Here is a 19,845-nt window from a genome sequence, read left to right on the forward strand (position 1 = left end):
TACAAAGATGGACCAGCAAGATCAAATGTCTACAATGAAGCACTCTAAAATAAGTAATTCATATTTTGTGATATCTGAGCTGTTTATTCAAAAGACAAAGAAACAAATCACATTTTGTGATTGGATATTGGGAAAAACCTCACAGAAAATAGCACCCCATGGGGCCATCCATAGGTATTATATCTTCACAGAGCATTTTCCTTACACATTAGTATAATATTAAGGAAACATGGAAAGATAATATATCAAAGATAGCTCTAAACAATAATAAAAAGTATCTGATGATCAAAGAACTTGAATGAACAAATATCCCCTCACATGAGGTAGATAATTACCTATGACCCATGGCTCACCTGAGCAGGTGTAGCCGTCTGCATTGAGCGTCCTGTCCGCCATGCAGCTACACTGGAACAACCCCTCGTCCCACTGTTTGATGTGACAGACATCTGTGCACTGGCATTTCATGAACATCAGCTGGATCTCCACATAACCATCAGATTTACTTCCTAAAACAAACAATTCAGCATTGATGATATATTGTCTGCATCTGTGATAAAAAAAAATATATGCACTGGTGTCTTATTTCTCTTTTCATTTTAAAGCAATTTGTATTAATTTGCCGAGTCACAAGAACAAATATTTACTGATACATACAATAAAAGATTGTGTTGACCTGTGTATTTCTATTTGTTATAAATTTGTAATAATAAAGAGAGCAATTAAACTTGCACTGTATACATGACTATACTGGATTTTCTCATTGAAGGTAGTACAAGCATGTATGTAATACAAAACCTATAGCTATAGTGTATCATTTATAAATGTTCTTCATGACAATAAATAAGAATGAGATTTTATATGAAGTCATTTAAAGGTTGTCATGTTATATACGGAATTTATATCTGCAAAGTTGCCTAAAGTTGTAATATAGAAAGCATGAAATAAGAATGACAGACATTCATATTGCTGTGTGAACTGCACAATGAGGCGCAATTTGAAAAATTGTATTATCTTCATTGTAATGAAACGAGAACATGACACAGAGAGGAGGGATGTAATTAACTGATCACGGCATTTTATTAGATCCCCAATAGGAAACGCATGCATGCTGCCTTAAATTCACAATTTCATCCATTAGTATTCCAATACCACACAATGATGCCTTATCTAGCTACTTCCGAACTGCAGATTAAAAGAATTCACCTCCACACAGGAAAGTTAATGAGATGCACTTGATAAGTTTTTTTTTAAAAAGGTATGTGAATAAACATTCTAAAATTAAGACTGTTTTATTAATTCGTAATTTTAAATCTTTAAATAGAAATATCTTTGCAAATGTATATATATACAAAGGATTGTTATTTGCAGCAGGTATCTATTCTCCAAAAACTGTGCACCTGGATACATGTTGTATGTTTTCAGAGCTAGTGGGAATACATATGAAGATCCTCCCTGTCCACTCATGTCTCTGCTGTCATCACTGGATGCATTTCCCCCTACAATACAAATATTTACATTACACCGACTAGTGATTTATACAAATATTGAAATTATCTACTCCAGTAAGACATACCGTAATGTCGTGTATAACACACTTTTTTTCAGCCAAAATTTGATTAAAAGTGGGGGTGCTTGTTGTACATAGGACAAAGAATTTAACCCATTTTTTCAAGCCGTGGTTCTTGATACCACGGGAGTAGTGACTGCCGATACAGCCTGTTATGCAAGTTGTGTGAGTGTATACTAAATTAAGAGCATCAGAAATACCTTATTCTTAGTTTTATTTCCATGTATTGAAATAGTTATCCTCTCTCAACACTATTTCTTGCATCAAACAAGTTTAAATATCGCCGGTGTATTCGCCATTACGTAAGCAGCCACCTGTTGACTCGGCGCGTGGTCAGTGTTTGTTTAACAATTTCCGTGTCAGAGGCATGCACCTGTCTTGCGTCGGACTTCACAGAGTGTTTTCAAGTGCATGAAGATAAGCGATTATTCTGATTTTATTAAACTTGATTACTTCATGTCCAGTTATGCAGTTAAATGTTATTGCTTTACATAGACACTGCAAAAAATACATCGATCATTTGTATGACTTGATAATGACGATATACAACATACATACGTTTCTTCAAAATGTTTATTTAATAACAATCAAAGAGTGTGACAATAATTTATCAATTAATTCATTTCTTTTGATGTTTTTTTGGTTTACATCTGCAAACATTATTACTTTTAAGCACTAAGCTCGGTTGCCGTTCTTCTCTACATATGATGATCTTCAACGTCTCCGCTGTTGTATAAGAAACTCTTTACAAAGAATCAAATTGATAACGCCCACGTAAATCATGCCGTCCCTTTTAAGTAAAATTGTAAGAACTTTGACTCTACTATTGCTTGGGCCATGTTCCGATCACGAAATTAAAGTAATTGCGCTTGGGTTATAAAATTATCATTGAACATCAATAGCTATCTGGAAAAATGGCGGCCGTTGATTTTCATCGCTGTGCTATGTTCTGATCACAAAATTAAAGAAATTGCGCATGGATTATAAAATTATTATGAAACATTGATAGTTTTAGGGGAAATGGCGACCGTTGATTTCACCATTTTTTGGGTGCGTGTTATACATAGGACCTGCTGTTTTTTCGCCATATTTTGGTCAATTTTGGGGGGTGCGTATTATACACGATACATTACGGTAATAGACTATACCGAATGATTGCTTGATTGTTTGATGTTTACGTCCCATCAAGTTTCTTTCAATCTCATTAGTTATGGCATCAACATATACTGGGTGATTAGTGTATATTTATGTTTCCTAAGACCACTGAGCAGTGAGGCTAATATTTCTATACGGATTTGAGAGAGCTTATCAAATCAATAGTTACACTTTGTCCTTTATTTGAACTTGGAAAATTAAATCCTTTACACATTCATATCAACAAAGAAGCATCCATGTTTCCTTTGGGTAATACTAAGTAAGAGATTAAATCAAAGAAATATGAGACATCATTTACATTAATGATTAGATTGAATTTCATCCTCTAAAACTTCAAACCTGTTGAGCTAGCTATTCTGGGCTACAGGAAATATTTCACATCAAATAAGTGCTTTCAGAATCAAGGTTACTACTAGGAGTCTAGAAGTAATGAAAGTTTGCAGAGTTCACAATAACACAATAACAAATGTCATATTGATGCATGAAGTATGTAATTCACTCAAAATTATATCCTCCAGTCTTTTGACACAAAACCTTCCTGCCTAGAGATTGATTCTTTAATGAGATTTAAAATGCATTTTAAAAAGTTTTCACATGACGGAAATGTCTGCTTTGAGATTTTTGGGTTAATTATGTTCATAATATAGATAGATAGCAACACTGCAAGCAGTGTCATTCCTTTGCATAGTTTTAAATTATCCATTTAACTATAATATCAAGTATATTTAGGGCAGCTATTATAAATGAAAAAAAAATACATAATACAGGTTACTCTAGATAGCTCAAAGTTTATGGGACCAAGGAAAAATTTCAAAGTATCAAGAGTTCGAGATTTCAAGAGTTTGGAATTATCTGGGTTGACCGACGGGTTTTAAAATTAGTCTTACAATATGTTATGATTAAGCTATAATTTATTAAGTGCTAACATTACTATGCGCTTAAACAACATTTTCTTTCCAATTCAAAAATACAGACCTGGATGTTTTAGAAACTAAATAAAAACAAAAGATGTTTGTGAAACACTAATCCCCCGTCCCTTGGAAACATCCACAAAGAAAATGAATGTACACTGCAAATATTTGGAATTTTTTTAAGTCCAAGGGACATAACACTGTCAAAAATTGCTTTATCATACCCAAAATCTAACTTGACCTAGATATTATCATGATTAACCTGTTTACCAAATTTCATCCCTTCCTCAAAGGGGGGCATAACAAATATTGAATAAATTCATTATACACAGTAATTACTTATTTAATGCATCATATTATGATCAGATTGCTTAGCAATACTGGACTGCGAGACGACGTCGTAAATTAGATAAGTGAGTATCACAATGCCAACTATCCCGATTTTTGCGGGATTCTCCCAATTTCACGTCGTCAAAAATACAAATCCTGATATCCCCATCGGGATTGTGAAAATAGCCCGAAATCCCGATTCTAAAAAAATCCAACCCGTTTTACGACAATAAGTCCCGATTTCCATCTAAAATTTGAAATCCCGCGCTGCTTGTCTACGCTAACCAATCAAAAAGCGGGATTATGACCGCCATTGCTGTTTACCTGTATTGCGTGTGTATATCGAGATGTGTGAATTGGTGTAATTACATGTACGCTACCTGTGTCTAGGTGTTTGCAAACGTAATGAGGAGTATGTTTTGATAGTAATTAATCAGGAAGTATCGGGATGGATAGCAAAACGCCACACTTTTTACACAAACTTCGACAAGAATGGGGTTACACCACCAAAGAAAACAAAACTTTCATCCCGATATCGGGAGGCAGATTCCTAATTTTCGGGATGACTATCGGGATCGTAATTGGATGACAACCATGTATATTGCCGTGCAATAGGTATGTTTAAGTTATATATAGTACAACTGAATATATTTATTGACAGGGTGCATTCTATTGTGTACACATGACACAAGGAGAGATTGACAGCTAATAGATTATTTACAAGAAGAATAGATATGTTAAACTTTATGAGTAACAATTTTTTTTGAGGGATTTTAGAGTAGACCATGGTGGAATGAATGATGTTACAACGAACACGAAAACAGCCGTCCATCAAGCCACCTGCTGCTACCAACTTCTTTGTGAAATCAAAATTGATGCAAGATGAAGGTAACTTATTTTTTTTTATTAGCTAGTACATAATATCTCTAAAGAATTTTTAGCCAGGAAACAATTATAAATACTTTCTTTCACTTTTTAAAGCAACTTGACCCATAAATGCTTTTCAAATATTTAATTTAATTAATTATTCATTTTATTTTGTAGATGACACAAGAGCAGAGGTCCTGTTTGCCAACTGTATTGCAAAATTTAGTGCTTTTTGAACTGCTATACCATACTATTTATTGTTTATTGAGATTTTAAAGATTGATTAAATAAAGATTGATTTAATATATGAAAATAAAGTTATGTACTTTACTTATGATTTCATTTGAAAGAGGAGATTGTTTGATAAACATATTAGGATAATGATAAATAGATAAAGAAACAGATGAATTTCTAAGAGTTCAATTGTTTATACAAAGCAATTACATGACAAAATGCCGCTAAATTTCCTTCTAGGAAAATGTCGTCGGGCGTAAAATCCCCCATAGAGATTTTCAAAAGTTGGCATGTATGGTATCACCCATTGTTCCCACTGTACGAGTCCTTCACTAGCTGTAAGAACTTGTTCAGCAATAATCATTATAATGATAATGATGCAGATAAGCATAATATATACACTTTCAAAATTCTTAAATTTTGACCATGGCTCAAAATTTTCATTTCATCTCAATTTCTCATTTTCACTGCTTCACCAAATTATCGTAAAACGGTCAGTGTACATAATAAATTATGTATCAGTATGGACATTCATCAAATAATTATCATCTTGCAGAACAAGTATCCCCTGAATTATCAACCCGTGACACGGGTCCTGCGTCTAACGCCAGATGCCATTTAAATGATCAAGTAGGTGTTAATTTGGTAACGCTTGGATATACACAGCCACTTTGAGGTACCTATAGATTATGAATAACAAAACTGTAGTATGACTTCGAGGGATCAAGGCTTTCGAGAGATCAATAGTTCGAGAAATCAAAAGAAAATTTGCTTAGTTATATCTGGAAAAAAAATCGGGACCCTAGACTCACTTCTAGCGAATAAGAACTTCGAGCAATCAAATTTTGAGCCATCAAGAGTTACCTGCATATTATTTTACAAGACCTATATGCAGTTCACTTATATTTTATACTTTATCAGTCTAATCTGTTGTAGAAACAAATTGGCAGGACAGCGGTCACAAAACAAACCAACCCAACATAAAACATGCTTTAACAATCACACACATATTAACAACAGCATTATTCATCTCCCTTTGTAACCAATGCAACAGAAATTCCCAAAGAATCAAACATCGATTGAAATTGATGAATTTACTTTGGACAGCCTATTATCATCTCACCTGAATATCCTCCACCTCCACCCCCTGATGAACAAGCCCCACCCCCTCCACCAAATCCTCCTGGGGTGTCCCAGCCACTGAAGTTGTGTGCAGCCTCACAGGACTGTCCTCCAGTGGCTCCCTCTAGCAGAGATTTGCCTGCCTGTTGATAAGGAACCGGTTTCTTCATCCTCCACCCCCCTCCTCCACCTACAAAGCAGTTACGAGTCCATTTTACCTTTCAATCAAAAACATTCATACTTATAATAACTCAAAAACTAAAGATGCATATTAAGAGGGCTTAATGGTTGTGGCCATTTTTAGACTATATTAATTCAAATTTAAAAGATAATATAATTATTTACAATTTTTATATACTTAGTAATAGTTTATGGATAAAAAAATCATTATATCTAAAAAAAAAAATATTTAAGGTAGATCTGATGGGTAATTGATTGACCATGCAGCCTCATCAAAAGAAAAATCACAGGTTTTTTTTTTGTTTTTAGCTTACCTGAACTGAAAGCTCAAGTGAGCTATTCTGATCACATTTTGTCCGTCGTCCGTCTGTCTGCCCGCCTGTAAACTTTTTACATTTTTAACTTCTTCTCTAAAACTGTTTGGCCAATTTCAACCAAATTTGGCACAAAGAATTCTTATGGGAAGGCAAATATAAATTGCAGAAATGAAAGACTGATCTTTATTCAAAGCGGAGAAAACCTTGAAAGTGAAGAAAAAGGGGGGTGCATTTTTAAAAATCTTTTTCTCAAGAACTACTGAGTCAAATTCAAAGTAATTTAGCATAAATAATCCTTATGGAAAGGAAAATATAATTTGCAAAAATCATGGGCAAAATCTGTTTCAAATTTAAGTAATTTATGAAATAAATAATAAAGACAAGAATAGAATTCCTAGGTCCCTCACCGGTCAAGCAGTATACTTGTATCGACCAAGGTTGATTTAGGAACTTGACCAAGGTATTAGTGGTATAAACATTTGGTATAAATTTCATCTAAATCCGTCAAAATTTGTAGGCATTAGAGCGCTTACAAGGTCAATTTTTGGAAAAAACGGAGTCATTATTGTAGTCAAAGTCCCATAACTCCAACAAAAAGTATCGGTAATGCTGATTTTCGAACTTAACCAAAGTATTAGTGGTATAAACATTTGGTATAAATTCAATGAAAATCCGTTAAAATTTGTAGGCGTGAGAGCGCTTACAAGGTCAATCTTTCGATAAAACGGAGTCATTATTGTGGTCAAAGTCCCGTAACTCCAACAAAAAGTATCGATAATGCTGATTTTCAAACTTGACCAAGGTAATAGTGGTATAAACATTTGGTATAAATTTAATGAAAATCCGTCAAAATTTGTAGGCATACGAGCACTTACGAAAAAGTCTGACGGACAGAAACACGGACGCACGGACACACAGATGGACGCCTGGCATTTCTATGTCCCCTATGCATTTCTGAACCCCCAACAAAGGGGTTATGAATTTAACAATTTTGGTAGAGGGCTTCATGGACATATAATTAGGCATTTAGTTTTTAATAAATATATATGTAGAGAAGAAGATTTCCTAAGATTCAATACACTTAACTATAAGGCCATATTGGCCCCACCCTAGAGCCAGAACCCCTGACCCAGGGGCCATGAATTTCACAATTTTGGTAGAGGGCTTCATGGACATCTTAACCATGCAACCAGTTTTTTCCTCACATGAAGATTTTTGAAAATTGTTTTTTTTGGCATATTTGGCCATCCCTGTGTTGCCCGGGGACGGTAGAGCCATGAATTTCACAATTTAGAGTCCTCTTACCATAGAGATGCCTCACATCAAAAAAGGTAACAATTGGACTTGTAGCTTTTAAGAATAAGTTAAAAATGTAAAATTGTTAACGCACGACGAAGGGCGTAAACGGATAACAATAGGTCACCTGAGTTTACTCAGGTGACCTAAAAATGCACTAAACAGAATCTTAGTTGTCAATTGCAATTGTAATACACACCAATTTGAGAGTGTCATCATTGAACTAATTACTATTTTGGTCATTGTGTATACTTTCAAACGAGATTTGCAATAAGACTATAATCCCTCCAGGTTTGCCCTTAGAGGACTATAAGATATGGTATAATCATGCATAAACCTATCTCTTGTAGTTTTGTGGTAGATCATTAATACAGCATTGATTCTTTTAAAATATACATAACAACAAACTCAAATGCTAATGAGACAGACATACCATGTTTATATGGATCATTATAGAGAGAAAACATCAGCCATAAAACAAAATCTGTTTATTTAAGTACTATAAACAATTGCATATGTTATCCCAATTAAAACATATAATGACTGAAGAATTGAAGAATTTCTGCAAACTTACATCAATTAAAAGAGAATTGAATGAAAAGTGAGTCTTGTTTGTAGGATTAAGGTCAGACGACATGTTCCTCGAAAATCTTTTTTGTATCTCCTCGTAATAAAGAGTTCCAATGAAAAAATATTAATTTTACAATTATTTTAAAAATGATTAAAATTTAAGTCAATGTGGTAATGTGTCTACATGGCCGAGTGGCTAGAACCGTGGCCGCTCTCTGCCTTGGGTTCTGGAGGTCATGAGTTCGAATCCCCGCCCCGACCGAAATAGAGTAGTGAATTTTGCTGTGCTGTATATGTGTTTATTTTTATATCAGCAATTTAAGCGTATTTTCAAGAAGATTGTATAGGAAATTGCATACTCTAGTATTTTGCAGAAATGCCTGGTAAGGTACCCTAATTTTTTGCAAGAAAGCCTGTCAAAATAGTAGTAAACCATCAACAAATTCCTGGAAAAGGTTATATAAAATTGAGGAACATGTAGTCTGACCTTAAGGTATCAGTGGAGAAATAGAAAATCCATTTTACTACGTGTCAATCAACAGTTCACAGGACTTTTAGATGGGGTCTGACATTATGTGCCATTAAGTTGGATTATCCAGCTGTAAAATGTAAACCTTAATGGGGATTTTCACTACCACTCCTGTATTTTGTTGCAATTATAACAAACATATCATTGAAATACAGTGCTTTAAGCATTGTATCATGTCCTTGCTGATCAGTTATCTCTGTGTTTCTTGTCAAATTTTTACTGGAAAATACTTAAACAGTCTTTGAGACACCTGAAACTGTAGGCAGTCTATAGGGTGGGATGCTTATTTTCGCAATTCATCTCAAATTTCAAAAATAAAGATGCTATTAGGAAAAGCTGATATTCTTGCATAATATAAAAATTTTTAAAAACATTGTAGATGAAAGAAAAGAAAAGCAAGATCAGATACCCCATGCTCATACCCCATGCTCCCTATTACTTGCCAATGATGCACATAAAGAGTGGCAATGTATGTACAGTGAAACTTGAATTAAGCAGTCACCTGCAGGAGGCACCCAAAGTGACCTCTTAACAGAGGTGACCTTAGAATAGAGACTTGTGAATTTGCCAATATCAAATAACTTATTAAAAAAAATATCACAATAAAACAATAATGTATCAAAATAATAGATAGAGTAATTGATTAAATGTTTTTTATAGTATCTATTATATTTACAAATAAGTACAAATACATAACAATGCACTGTGCATGCAATTTTATATTTTTTTAAATTTTTGAAAAAAGTCATTACGTGGTAAAACCTTGTGGCTGGCATTTTCACAATTATAACACTATTTTCATGAGTAACGTATATATATAGAAAACAGACACTTTTAATACAAATCAACAATTAAGATTTTAACCAACTGTATCTGATCTCAAAATCACATTATTAAATCAAGCAATTTTCTCTTGCCTCGCCGCGGACATTTTTGACACCATTTCATTCATGTTTATTAAACAAACATTGTTAATACATGTTTAAACAATTCACTTGATTCCAATTCGTATCTGATCTGCCAATTATGTATTATAAATACATCAATTAATTTGGTTTCTCTTGCCTCAAGTGTATACTTATTGTTTACATTAATTACCCGACATTCGTAAGCCATGTTTAAAATCCCCGGGTGTAAATCATATGACCGGCCAAAATGGCCACCTAAAGCATGTCGACGTACAGTTTTGGATCAAAATACGATGACTGGTGATCATGTTAGACAGGTGACCGCTCTTTAGAGGGCAAATATATAGGATTTTTAATCAGGAGGAAATAAAATGACCGCATATGAAAGAGTGACTGCTCATTAAATAACACAAAATAACTGATATAGAGCATAACTAGAAAAAAATCATCAACTAAAACTTCCTGCAAATATGCACATCTATTCCTTGGTCTTTAACAACTAAAAAAATTGTAAGTTCAAAAGGAAAGAAATTTCAAGATTTAGAACTTCCTGGTTATATGAACATCTAGACAATGTGCCCTAATGCCTACGAAGTCTCTCTTAATTCCATGCAGCAGTTAAAGATGAGTTGTGCTTAAACAAGAGGCCCATGGGCCACATTGATCACCTGAGCAACAAGGTGATAAAATCAGTTTAACAGAGTCATAATTCAAACTATCTTAACAATGTACAGTGAAACTTCTTAAAACCGGCACCACTGAAAACCAGCACCCCCTCAATATCGGCCGATTTAAAAAGTCCCGGCCAGCTCTCTCTTTATTTCTTATATATAAACCCTTAGAAAACCGGCACCCCCTGAATACCGGACACCGGCCGTTTTTTATCGGCCGGTCTTTAACAAACGTGTGAAATATACCCTCACAAAACCAGCATATAGCCGTTTTTTGTGTGTGTTTATTTTGTGTTTATTATTGTTTTATTTCTAATTCATCAATTTGATTCGTATTTAGTTATTGTATTTTATTTCATACTACACTGAGTAAAGATTAGAGCTCGGCAATAAATAGAACGTCAATGATACAAGCGACATAAAGTTCTGTTTAGATAAGAAATTCTTGATTTGACTTTATTAAATGTTTAATCTATTTGATTTTATTTCACATTCACACAGACACACACACAAATTTCAGATGTTTCCAAAACTAAAATATTTTACCAGAGTTTCAATGTAAGCGCAATTTGATACAAGGGCACCGCTAAGCGGAGCATCCCCTCGCAACATGAGTTATTGTGTGTAGGGATGCATTAATTAGCAATATATAGTTATGTTAATGAGAAAACCACATACTACTAACCCTCCATTACTGCAAAAACTACATTCTATTTACCTGTACTAGATCTAAATCAAACAAGTGAGAAGCTGTCAATGTGACAGCAAACCGGGTTTTCTTTTATGTAAACTGTATCCATAATCCATGTCAACCCTTATCCAGTGAAATGGAGTACCCTCTATGCAACATTTTGCCAAAAAATGACTAAGTTCAAAAGCTGGTATTTTTTCGATAAATTATCGGAAATCAAAATCCTAGCAATGCACACCTCTAATATAAGTACAATTGATCTGCAAAAGAACAACTTCCTATCTTGAGAACTGTAGGAGGAGTTATCCGTACAATGAGGATACCCTATATGCAATATTTTGCCAAAAAATGACTACCGTATTTCACGGAATTTAGGTCGATACGGTTTATTGGGCGAAGGAGGCCGTTTTTAGCCATAAAATAAAAAAAAGTATAAATAGGTCGACTTCAAAGAATTGGTCGAAAAATTACCGCTAGTTCTAATGAATAAATGGTTTAAACCAATAACGTTATCATATAGTAGCCTTTAATCTTATTTCACAGTTTTAAACAAAAGGGAAATAAAATGTATTTCTTGAAAACATCGTAAGAAAATGTCTGAAATTGCGTCAAAATTTTCAAACCAAATAATTCAGTACGGCCGGTTTTAATTTAAGATCGTTTTTTATTACTTCCCTGCCATGTGTACAAACTGGTGTTAACCGGGGGATAGTTACCTAGCCTGGAGGCATGACTACGGTAGCACATGCCACCCTGTGTCTCTATGTGACTTTTTACTGTGTATATACACACGAGTCAACCTCTGATCTTATTGAAGCCTGCAGGCATGAGTAGCACGTGTCGAGAGTTCAACTGTGTATAAATAAAGTCAGCGCTACCCAGACTGATTTCAGAGACACCTGGCTAAAATTTCATCGAAAGTTTTATGTTGAAAATACTGAAAAAAACTTGTTCATGTATTCTATTATGAAAACAAATTGTTTTTTTTTTATTTCTACCCGACGATATTTCCCCCCGTAATTACCCTTTGTACGGTTCTCATTTTACTTTTACCGCGCGAAATCGATTTCCTGTTTATCGTAAGCACACGATCAAAATGCATGACAGCATCTAATGATTCAGTCAGTGATCTAAGTAAGAAATGTAAGAAGAAATAAATCTATTTACATTTAATTTTGTTTAAATGATAAATTACTACAGTATATTGATTAAAATCCATACGATTTTTACACAGAAATTCAAGCAGTATTACAGTAAACACTCATGATTTTATTGGAGGGTTGCATAAATTTTTGCAAAAATTCCAACCAAAAAAAAAAAACATAAATTGGGCGAAGCGATGAATAGGGCGAGGTCCACAAGTCAGGGGGAAAAAGTATCGACCTAAATTCCATGAAATACGGTAAGTTCAAAAGCTGGTATTTTTTCGATAAATTATCGGAAATCAAAATCCTAGCAATATGCACACCTCTGATATATGTCCAATTGATCTGCAAAAGAACAACTTCCTATCTTGAGAACTGTAGGAGGAGTTATCCATATAATGAGGGTACCCTATATGCAATATTTTGCCAAAAAATGACTAAGTTCAAAAGCTGGTATTGTTTCGATAAATTATTGGAAATCAAAATCCTAGCAATATGCACACCTCTGATATAAGTACAATTGATCTGGAAAAGAACAACTTCCTATCTTGAGAACTGTAGGAGGAGTTATCCGTACAATGAGGGTACCCTATATGCAATATTTTGCCAAAAAATGACTAAGTTTAAAAGCTCGCATTTTTTCGAAAAATTTACGGAAATCAAAATCCTAGCAATATGCACACCTCTGATATATGTACAATTGATCTGCAAAAGAACAACTTCCTATCTTGAGAACTGTAGGAGGAGTTATCCGTACAATGAGGGTACCCTATATGCAATATTTTGCCAAAAAATGACTAAGTTCAAAAGCTGGTATTTTTTTGATAAATTATCTGAAAACAAAATCCTAGCAATATGCACTCCTCTGATATATGTACAATTGATCTGCAAAAGAACAACTTCCTATCTTGAAAACTGTAGGTACTATTGGAAGGTTTTTTATTAATTTACTAGAAAATTGAAATGGAGAGCACACACACACATACATATATACATACACACACATACACACATACGAACACACACACGCACGATAGCGATGCTATATCCCCTTCGCAACAAGTTGCGCGAGGGGATAATAAGCGGCCTTTCAGTGAAAATTTGACATATGACTTTGTAAACACGTAAATGTACAACGTTGGTGTTCTATCTTTGTGATCACTTAAAAATATAATACAATCATTATTATCATGTTTAGTTCATTTTCACAATAAATTTTCTAAAAAAATCAAATCTTATTACTGACTATAAGCTACAAAAAGCATTATACATGTATATCTATGCATGTATTGTATTTATATATATGGCTTAAACAGATACATAATTTCCTTGACAATGGCTAGTTTTAACTGAACCTCAGTAAACCAGCACCCCCTGTAAATCGTCCCTATTGTCCGATCCAGTAGCCTGCCGGTTTAGAGAAGTTTCACTGTAGTATAATATAATTATGTAGATCCTGTATAAGTAAGAGTCCAATTTTTTTTACCCTGGATGTTCTTATGTTTATGATCAAGTCCCTTTTCTAAAAGGATGATTTTATAGTCATATCACATGATGAGCATTGCAGTCCTCAAAAGGATCCTTAACAATTGTTTATGTATGGGATATAAACCTACATCAAACTCTGAACCCTTTGTGAGGCCCAAGAATCGTCCAGGGGCCAAATTAAGTCTAAACAATTGAATCAGCAATATATAAGTAAAACCATATATCATAACATTTCAATTTTTGTGAATAATTAAAATATTTTCCTTTGTAAAATTGGAATCCTTATCCCCACCCTACTCCTCAAGATTTTGATTTGAAAGAATTTAAATTATATATAGGTTGATTATAGGTTGCTTTCAGTAAATTTACAGCTTTTTAGGGCAAATGGTTTTTAGAAAAAGATATTTTAATTTTTTCTATTTATACTCCTATGTAAATTTTTGAAAATAACAGTCAACCCATTTTGAGGCTGTAAATACCTTTCATCTAAATTAATGAAAAATTCAACACTTTTTCACCAATTTTTTTACTCTCTTTACACACCATGTTGACATTATGAACTCTCAGGATTTTCATATTAAATGCACTGAGTAAGAGTTATCTCCCATATTTGCTTTGGTGAACAGAATATATGACAAATTTTCACTGAAAATTTACACGTATTTGTAATATAATTTCTGAGTTTATCCATGCAAGTGTGAAATTGTGGAAACATAAACTAAAGAGCCTCCAGTGATTTAGCGTGAATGTAATGCGCATGCGCAGGATTGTAAAATAAAAAAAATCCAAATGATTTCTGGATTTTTCAAAGAAATTTTCGTTGATTATTAATTAGCGAAGCAAGACTGAGAAAAAATAAAAACAAATTGGTAATCTTCAAGTACCAATGATGTTTAAAATATATAAAACAAAAGACAGTACTCCTCCGATTTCTTGGTATTAAAGCCCAAATATTCGAGTCTATTATTTTAATATAGTAGTACGGATTGGTTTAAGAGAAGTTGCAAATTGATGCATAGGGTATACAAAACAGGGCTCAAAGTTGCGACTGAATAGGTCGCATATGTGACTTAAATTCATCCGCCCGTTCCATTTTTTTAAAATTTTACACCCAGTTCTGAAATAAACAAAATGGATGACTATATAAATAACATGGTTTTTCTCAGTCCTATATTACCGTTAATATATACAAAGAAGAAACTTTGTCCAATTAAAGTTTTATATGCAAAAGTGCCATGAGACAAATGTGTTTAGTAATGTCATCGAGACTCGAACATAACACAAAGGTAAACTTATTTTGTTACCCTGAGATTATCTTTTTACGTATCCTTATTCCAATCAAAACAATATACAATTTCTGAGATTTAGTTGACATATCTCTCAAGAATCGGCGCAAAAGAAAACTTTTACTGCCAGAAAATATTATAATAAAGAGTATGATGTGTCCTTTTTGACCGATATGATTAGATGGATGGAAATTATTTATATTTTGCTAGATATGAAATGCGCAATAAATAAAACCTTTTCAACAAAACACTTTGTATTATTTTCTACAATATATTTAATGAGAAAAAAATTGTATATATCTTAATAAGACATTAAGTTTTACTACTGGCAACCTGAATTTAAAAATGGCGAGTTAATTTCAAAGTAGGTTGCCATTTGGCGACTTTGTCCTAAAGTCTACTTTGAGCCCTGCAAAATCTGAAATAATTATTGTTTTATCAATGGATAAACAAATAGGAATTTTTTGGATTTGATCACCCCTGACCGTATTTGATCCCCTTATAATACTCAAAGAATGCTTCCTTGTTTCTTAAAGAAGTCACCAACAGATAATTAATCTGTCAGCTGCTCCAAATATTGGATATCACAGCCCAATCTTTTGGGAATTTACAATGTGCAAGATTCTACTCATTCAAAGCTTCTTGTTTTTATCAACTTCATATCTGAATTTTTCTGAGAGCTCCTATTATTTTGCTCAAGTTTGCCATATCATTATTACATTGGAACAATTACGTGAATTAAAAATTCTTTATATAGGCCTTGATGACAAGTTTTCTGTGTTGTAATTAAGACTCCAGAATTTCAAAGAAGTACACAAAAGCCATACATGTATTTTCTAGCAAAATTTTATCCTTGAGCCATCCATATAATGCGTATCACATACTTTTCAAGGACAACTGGAGGACCAGGGCTCTACATTAACTTTTTTTCCTACTTGTCCATTCGGACAAGTGACCAAGATATTTACTTGTCCGAACTTCAACTTCACTTGTCCAAAAATTTTTCAGTATTAAAGATCAAATATTGTCAACTTGAAAACTACAGTTCTGTATTACTAAAATAAAGTCATTTATTGATTATTCTTGCCATAATTAATAACCTGACTTCTTAAATGGAAACTTAAAGTGTCTTTCCTAAATGTATCGGTTCCATATAACATTAAACATGATTTGTCAGCTGTAGCTTTGTCATGGCAAATTACAAGACATTTTAAATTTAGCATCAGGTTTTAAAATACATGTAACTCTTAAATTGATTTCTCATCTGTTTTTTAAACTAGACAAGTCTATCAATGATGAATGAAACCTAATATAAATTACATTTCTTTCCATAGTCCTTTAAGTTTATATTTGCTACCTGTTCTTCCTTTCTTTTTGATAACGTGTGTTTGGTACTATGTAAGAACTAAGATCCACACCTTTACAGTTCAATATTGAAAGTTGTTTGTAATTAGTGAACTTCAATCCCGATCAAGAGTAACTCAATTGCATTGCAATTTGTTGTTGGGATCGAAATTCAAAATAACTAATCGATAAACTTATTAGGGACTACGGATAAACTTATCACAAAACTTTCTTTACTTTTTAAAATGTTGGAGACTTCTTTACATAAAAATGCACTTGTCCAGTCAGACAAGTGGCAAGCAATATTCACTTGTCCGTATATTTTTTTAACTGGTACCCGACAAGCGGACAAGCGTTAATGTCAAGCCCTGAGGACTGAATTAAATTGCATTAACCTAAGTTAATGCTTTAATATGAAGTAACAAAAAGTGTAAATCTGCTACCATGGTATAAGTTTTCAATTCAAAGCATAAAAGAAACAGGTTTTGGTAAATTCATTAATGAGGAAATGAAGACCTCTTAGGGACTCCTGGTCTACAGGTTATAAATGAATTGTCTTGGACATGGCTTTACATATTGTAACTGAAATGAATTGATAATATTCTTCTCATCTCTACTAAAGGTATTTGAATTACTAATTTCAAACTAGACAATAATGAGATGGAGACAATCTCAAAGGGCCCCAGTTAAATAATGGACAATAGGATAAAAAAGAATATCAGAGAATTTTGCTTTGACCTTAACCTATAACTTCGAAATTTTTCAGCTGGCATAGAACTACTAATTCAATCTCATTAACTCTAAACACAGGCATTTTTGTTCAATCTGAGCAAGATTAAGCAAATGGGAAATAATCTTTGATCTAAAACTGATTATAAAGGATCACCTGTGACCTTCACACTGACTTGGTTTTAAGGTCAATGCAAGCCATTAACCAAAAAACTCTGTTTAAGTAAAGTATTAACCAAATAGGGCTAAATGAAGAGTATATATATGCTTTTAAAAAAATGTTTTATGTGTGATCCAATATGACCTTGACACTTGACCTCAAACATAATTCAAGAACACTGCATACCCTTTGACCAAAGACACCATGTGGTTGAAGTATGAGCTAGATTGAAGCAAATGGAGAGAAGATGTTCTTTGGACAAGAATTATTCATACAATGCTTGAATGACTTTCACATTTGACCTTGAAAACTTACTCAAAAGGTCTGTTTATGTGAAGTATGAGCCAAATAGGGCTAAGTGAAAAGTACATATGCCCTGAAAAAAAGGGTTAAGTGGAAAGTATATATGCATTGGAAAAAGAAATTCTGTATGATCTGATATGACCATGACCCTTGACATTTTGTGAGTGAAGTATGAGCCAAATTGGATCAAGGGGAGATGAAATATGCCCCAGACAAGGATTTTATATAAAATCCTGCTAGGACATTAACATTAAACCTATAAACTTGGTTCAAGGTCACTACACCCTTTACCACTTTGTGGGTGAAGTATGAGCCAGATTTGGCCAAGGGGAGAGATTAGATATGCTCCAAACAAGTGATCTCGAACAGACATACAGAGGAATCACTAAACAGCACTTGCAAATTTTTTATAGAATTAAAGTCAAATTAGACGCAAGGTGAACAAAGTTTTTAATTGAATTTTAACATTGAAGAAATAAGCTTAAAGCTGAAGGGTATATATAAACCAGTCAACTTCCCAACACCCTATTGCAAATCTCAAAGTCATGGCCACTTTATAGGATCCTTTTTTATAAAATGAATCACAGTTTATTAAGCGTAAACTACCCAGTTATATGTTACACTGTATAACATAGGTATCAATTAAATTCATCCCTTAAGGGTCATTAAATCACAGTTGAATACCTTTCAATTAATATCATTATTGTACTAATAAGAAAAAGAAAAATCATTTTTGAGAAAAAGGACTGTCGTGGTAATGTGTCATACATGGACATCATCTGTTTGCAGTGAAAATTTCTGATATTCATTCCCAAGGATACATACATATATTTCATGGCAAGATTCATTTTTGTAATAAAAGCAAGAGATGTTTGTGAAACACTTATGCCCCCTCCCTTGGAGACCTCTGTGAAGAAAATGAACTGAAACTGCATATATTGGAATTTTTTAAGTCCAAGGGGCATAACTCTGTTAAAAATTCCTCAAAATCAATACCCAAAATCAAACTTGACCTAGATACTATAATGATCAATCTGTTTATCAAATTTCATTTCACTATGTGCAACCTCTGTGAAGAAAATGAACAGAACCTGCAAACAAGAGGCCCATGGGCCACATCGCTCACCTGAACAGCAGTTCCTTGTAACATTACATTTTGTAGCATACGCTTTTTCTATTTTAAACATTGAACCCCTTTCTGGGGACCCAGTTATGGTCCAAGGTTTATGGTTGGCTTGAACAACATAAATAGTAACATAGGAATGAAAATGTGAAGCACTGCGGTGGGACCGCACGTACACAACCTGAAAAACTGAACATAGCAGAGTTCCACTTCAAGAGGAATAACTCTCAGACTGTACAGAACACAAGAAAGATAACTCTTGGTTCCACTACATTAGAGTTTACACAATTTGAGGATCCTTGCATAGTAATCTCACAAACTGTAGCATTATAGTTCTCGAGAAAAACTTTTTAAAAACATTTTCAATATATCCTTCTATGTTAAACTTTGAACCCCTCTTGGGGCCACAGTATTAGTCCAGTGCTAAAGTTTTAATTATTTGGAATCTACATTATTTAAGGATGCTTGCCTAGTTATCTCACAAGCTGAAGCATTATAGTTCCCTAGAAAAAGATTTTTCAACATTTTCCCTCTATATTTCTATGCTAAACTTTGAACACCTCTTGGGGCCCCAGTATTAGATTGAGATCACGGCTTTTATAATTTCGAATCTACACTATTTGAGGGTGCTGACGTAGTTATCTGACAAATTGATGCATTGTAGTTCTCGAAAAGAAGATTTTTAAACATTTTCCATATATACCGGTACTTCTACATTTAACTTTAAACCCATCTTGGGTCTCTAGTATTAGTCCAGGGGTCACTATTTTAAAACTGTCGAACCTTCATTATACAAGGTTGTATGCATGATAGTAATCTCACAAATTGAAGCATTGTAGTTCTCGAGAAGAAGATTTTTTAACATGTTACCTTTATATTTCTTTAATAAATTTTGACCCCATCTTCGGGCCCCAGTATT

At 33.6% G+C, this 19,845-nt stretch overlaps 1 protein-coding gene and 1 long non-coding RNA gene across 4 annotated transcripts in view; one reads left to right on the forward strand and one right to left on the reverse strand.

Annotated features, from left to right (window-relative positions):
• Positions 1-19,845, reverse strand: part of LOC128177624 (leukocyte tyrosine kinase receptor-like) — a 201,830-nt gene that overhangs the window by 39,696 nt on the left and 142,289 nt on the right. For 2 of the 3 annotated variants that reach the window (XM_052844424.1, XM_052844422.1), the window contains exons 11-13: positions 6,188-6,376; positions 1,398-1,496; positions 336-506 (exon numbers count right to left, since the gene is read on the reverse strand). In XM_052844424.1, coding sequence (XP_052700384.1) covers positions 336-506; positions 1,398-1,496; positions 6,188-6,376 — 459 coding nt within the window. The remainder of the gene's footprint in view (positions 1-335; positions 507-1,397; positions 1,497-6,187; positions 6,377-19,845) is intronic. The other variant, XM_052844423.1, reaches the window with a different exon arrangement.
• LOC128177626 (uncharacterized) lies at positions 2,759-6,169 on the forward strand. Its single transcript, XR_008242855.1, has 3 exons — positions 2,759-4,578; positions 4,741-4,851; positions 5,008-6,169. It is a non-coding gene; the product is annotated as an uncharacterized LOC128177626 (long non-coding RNA).

The sequence above is a fragment of the Crassostrea angulata genome, chromosome 3, assembly GCF_025612915.1.
Source record: "Crassostrea angulata isolate pt1a10 chromosome 3, ASM2561291v2, whole genome shotgun sequence".
In the NCBI taxonomy this organism is placed as follows: domain Eukaryota; kingdom Metazoa; phylum Mollusca; class Bivalvia; order Ostreida; family Ostreidae; genus Magallana; species Magallana angulata.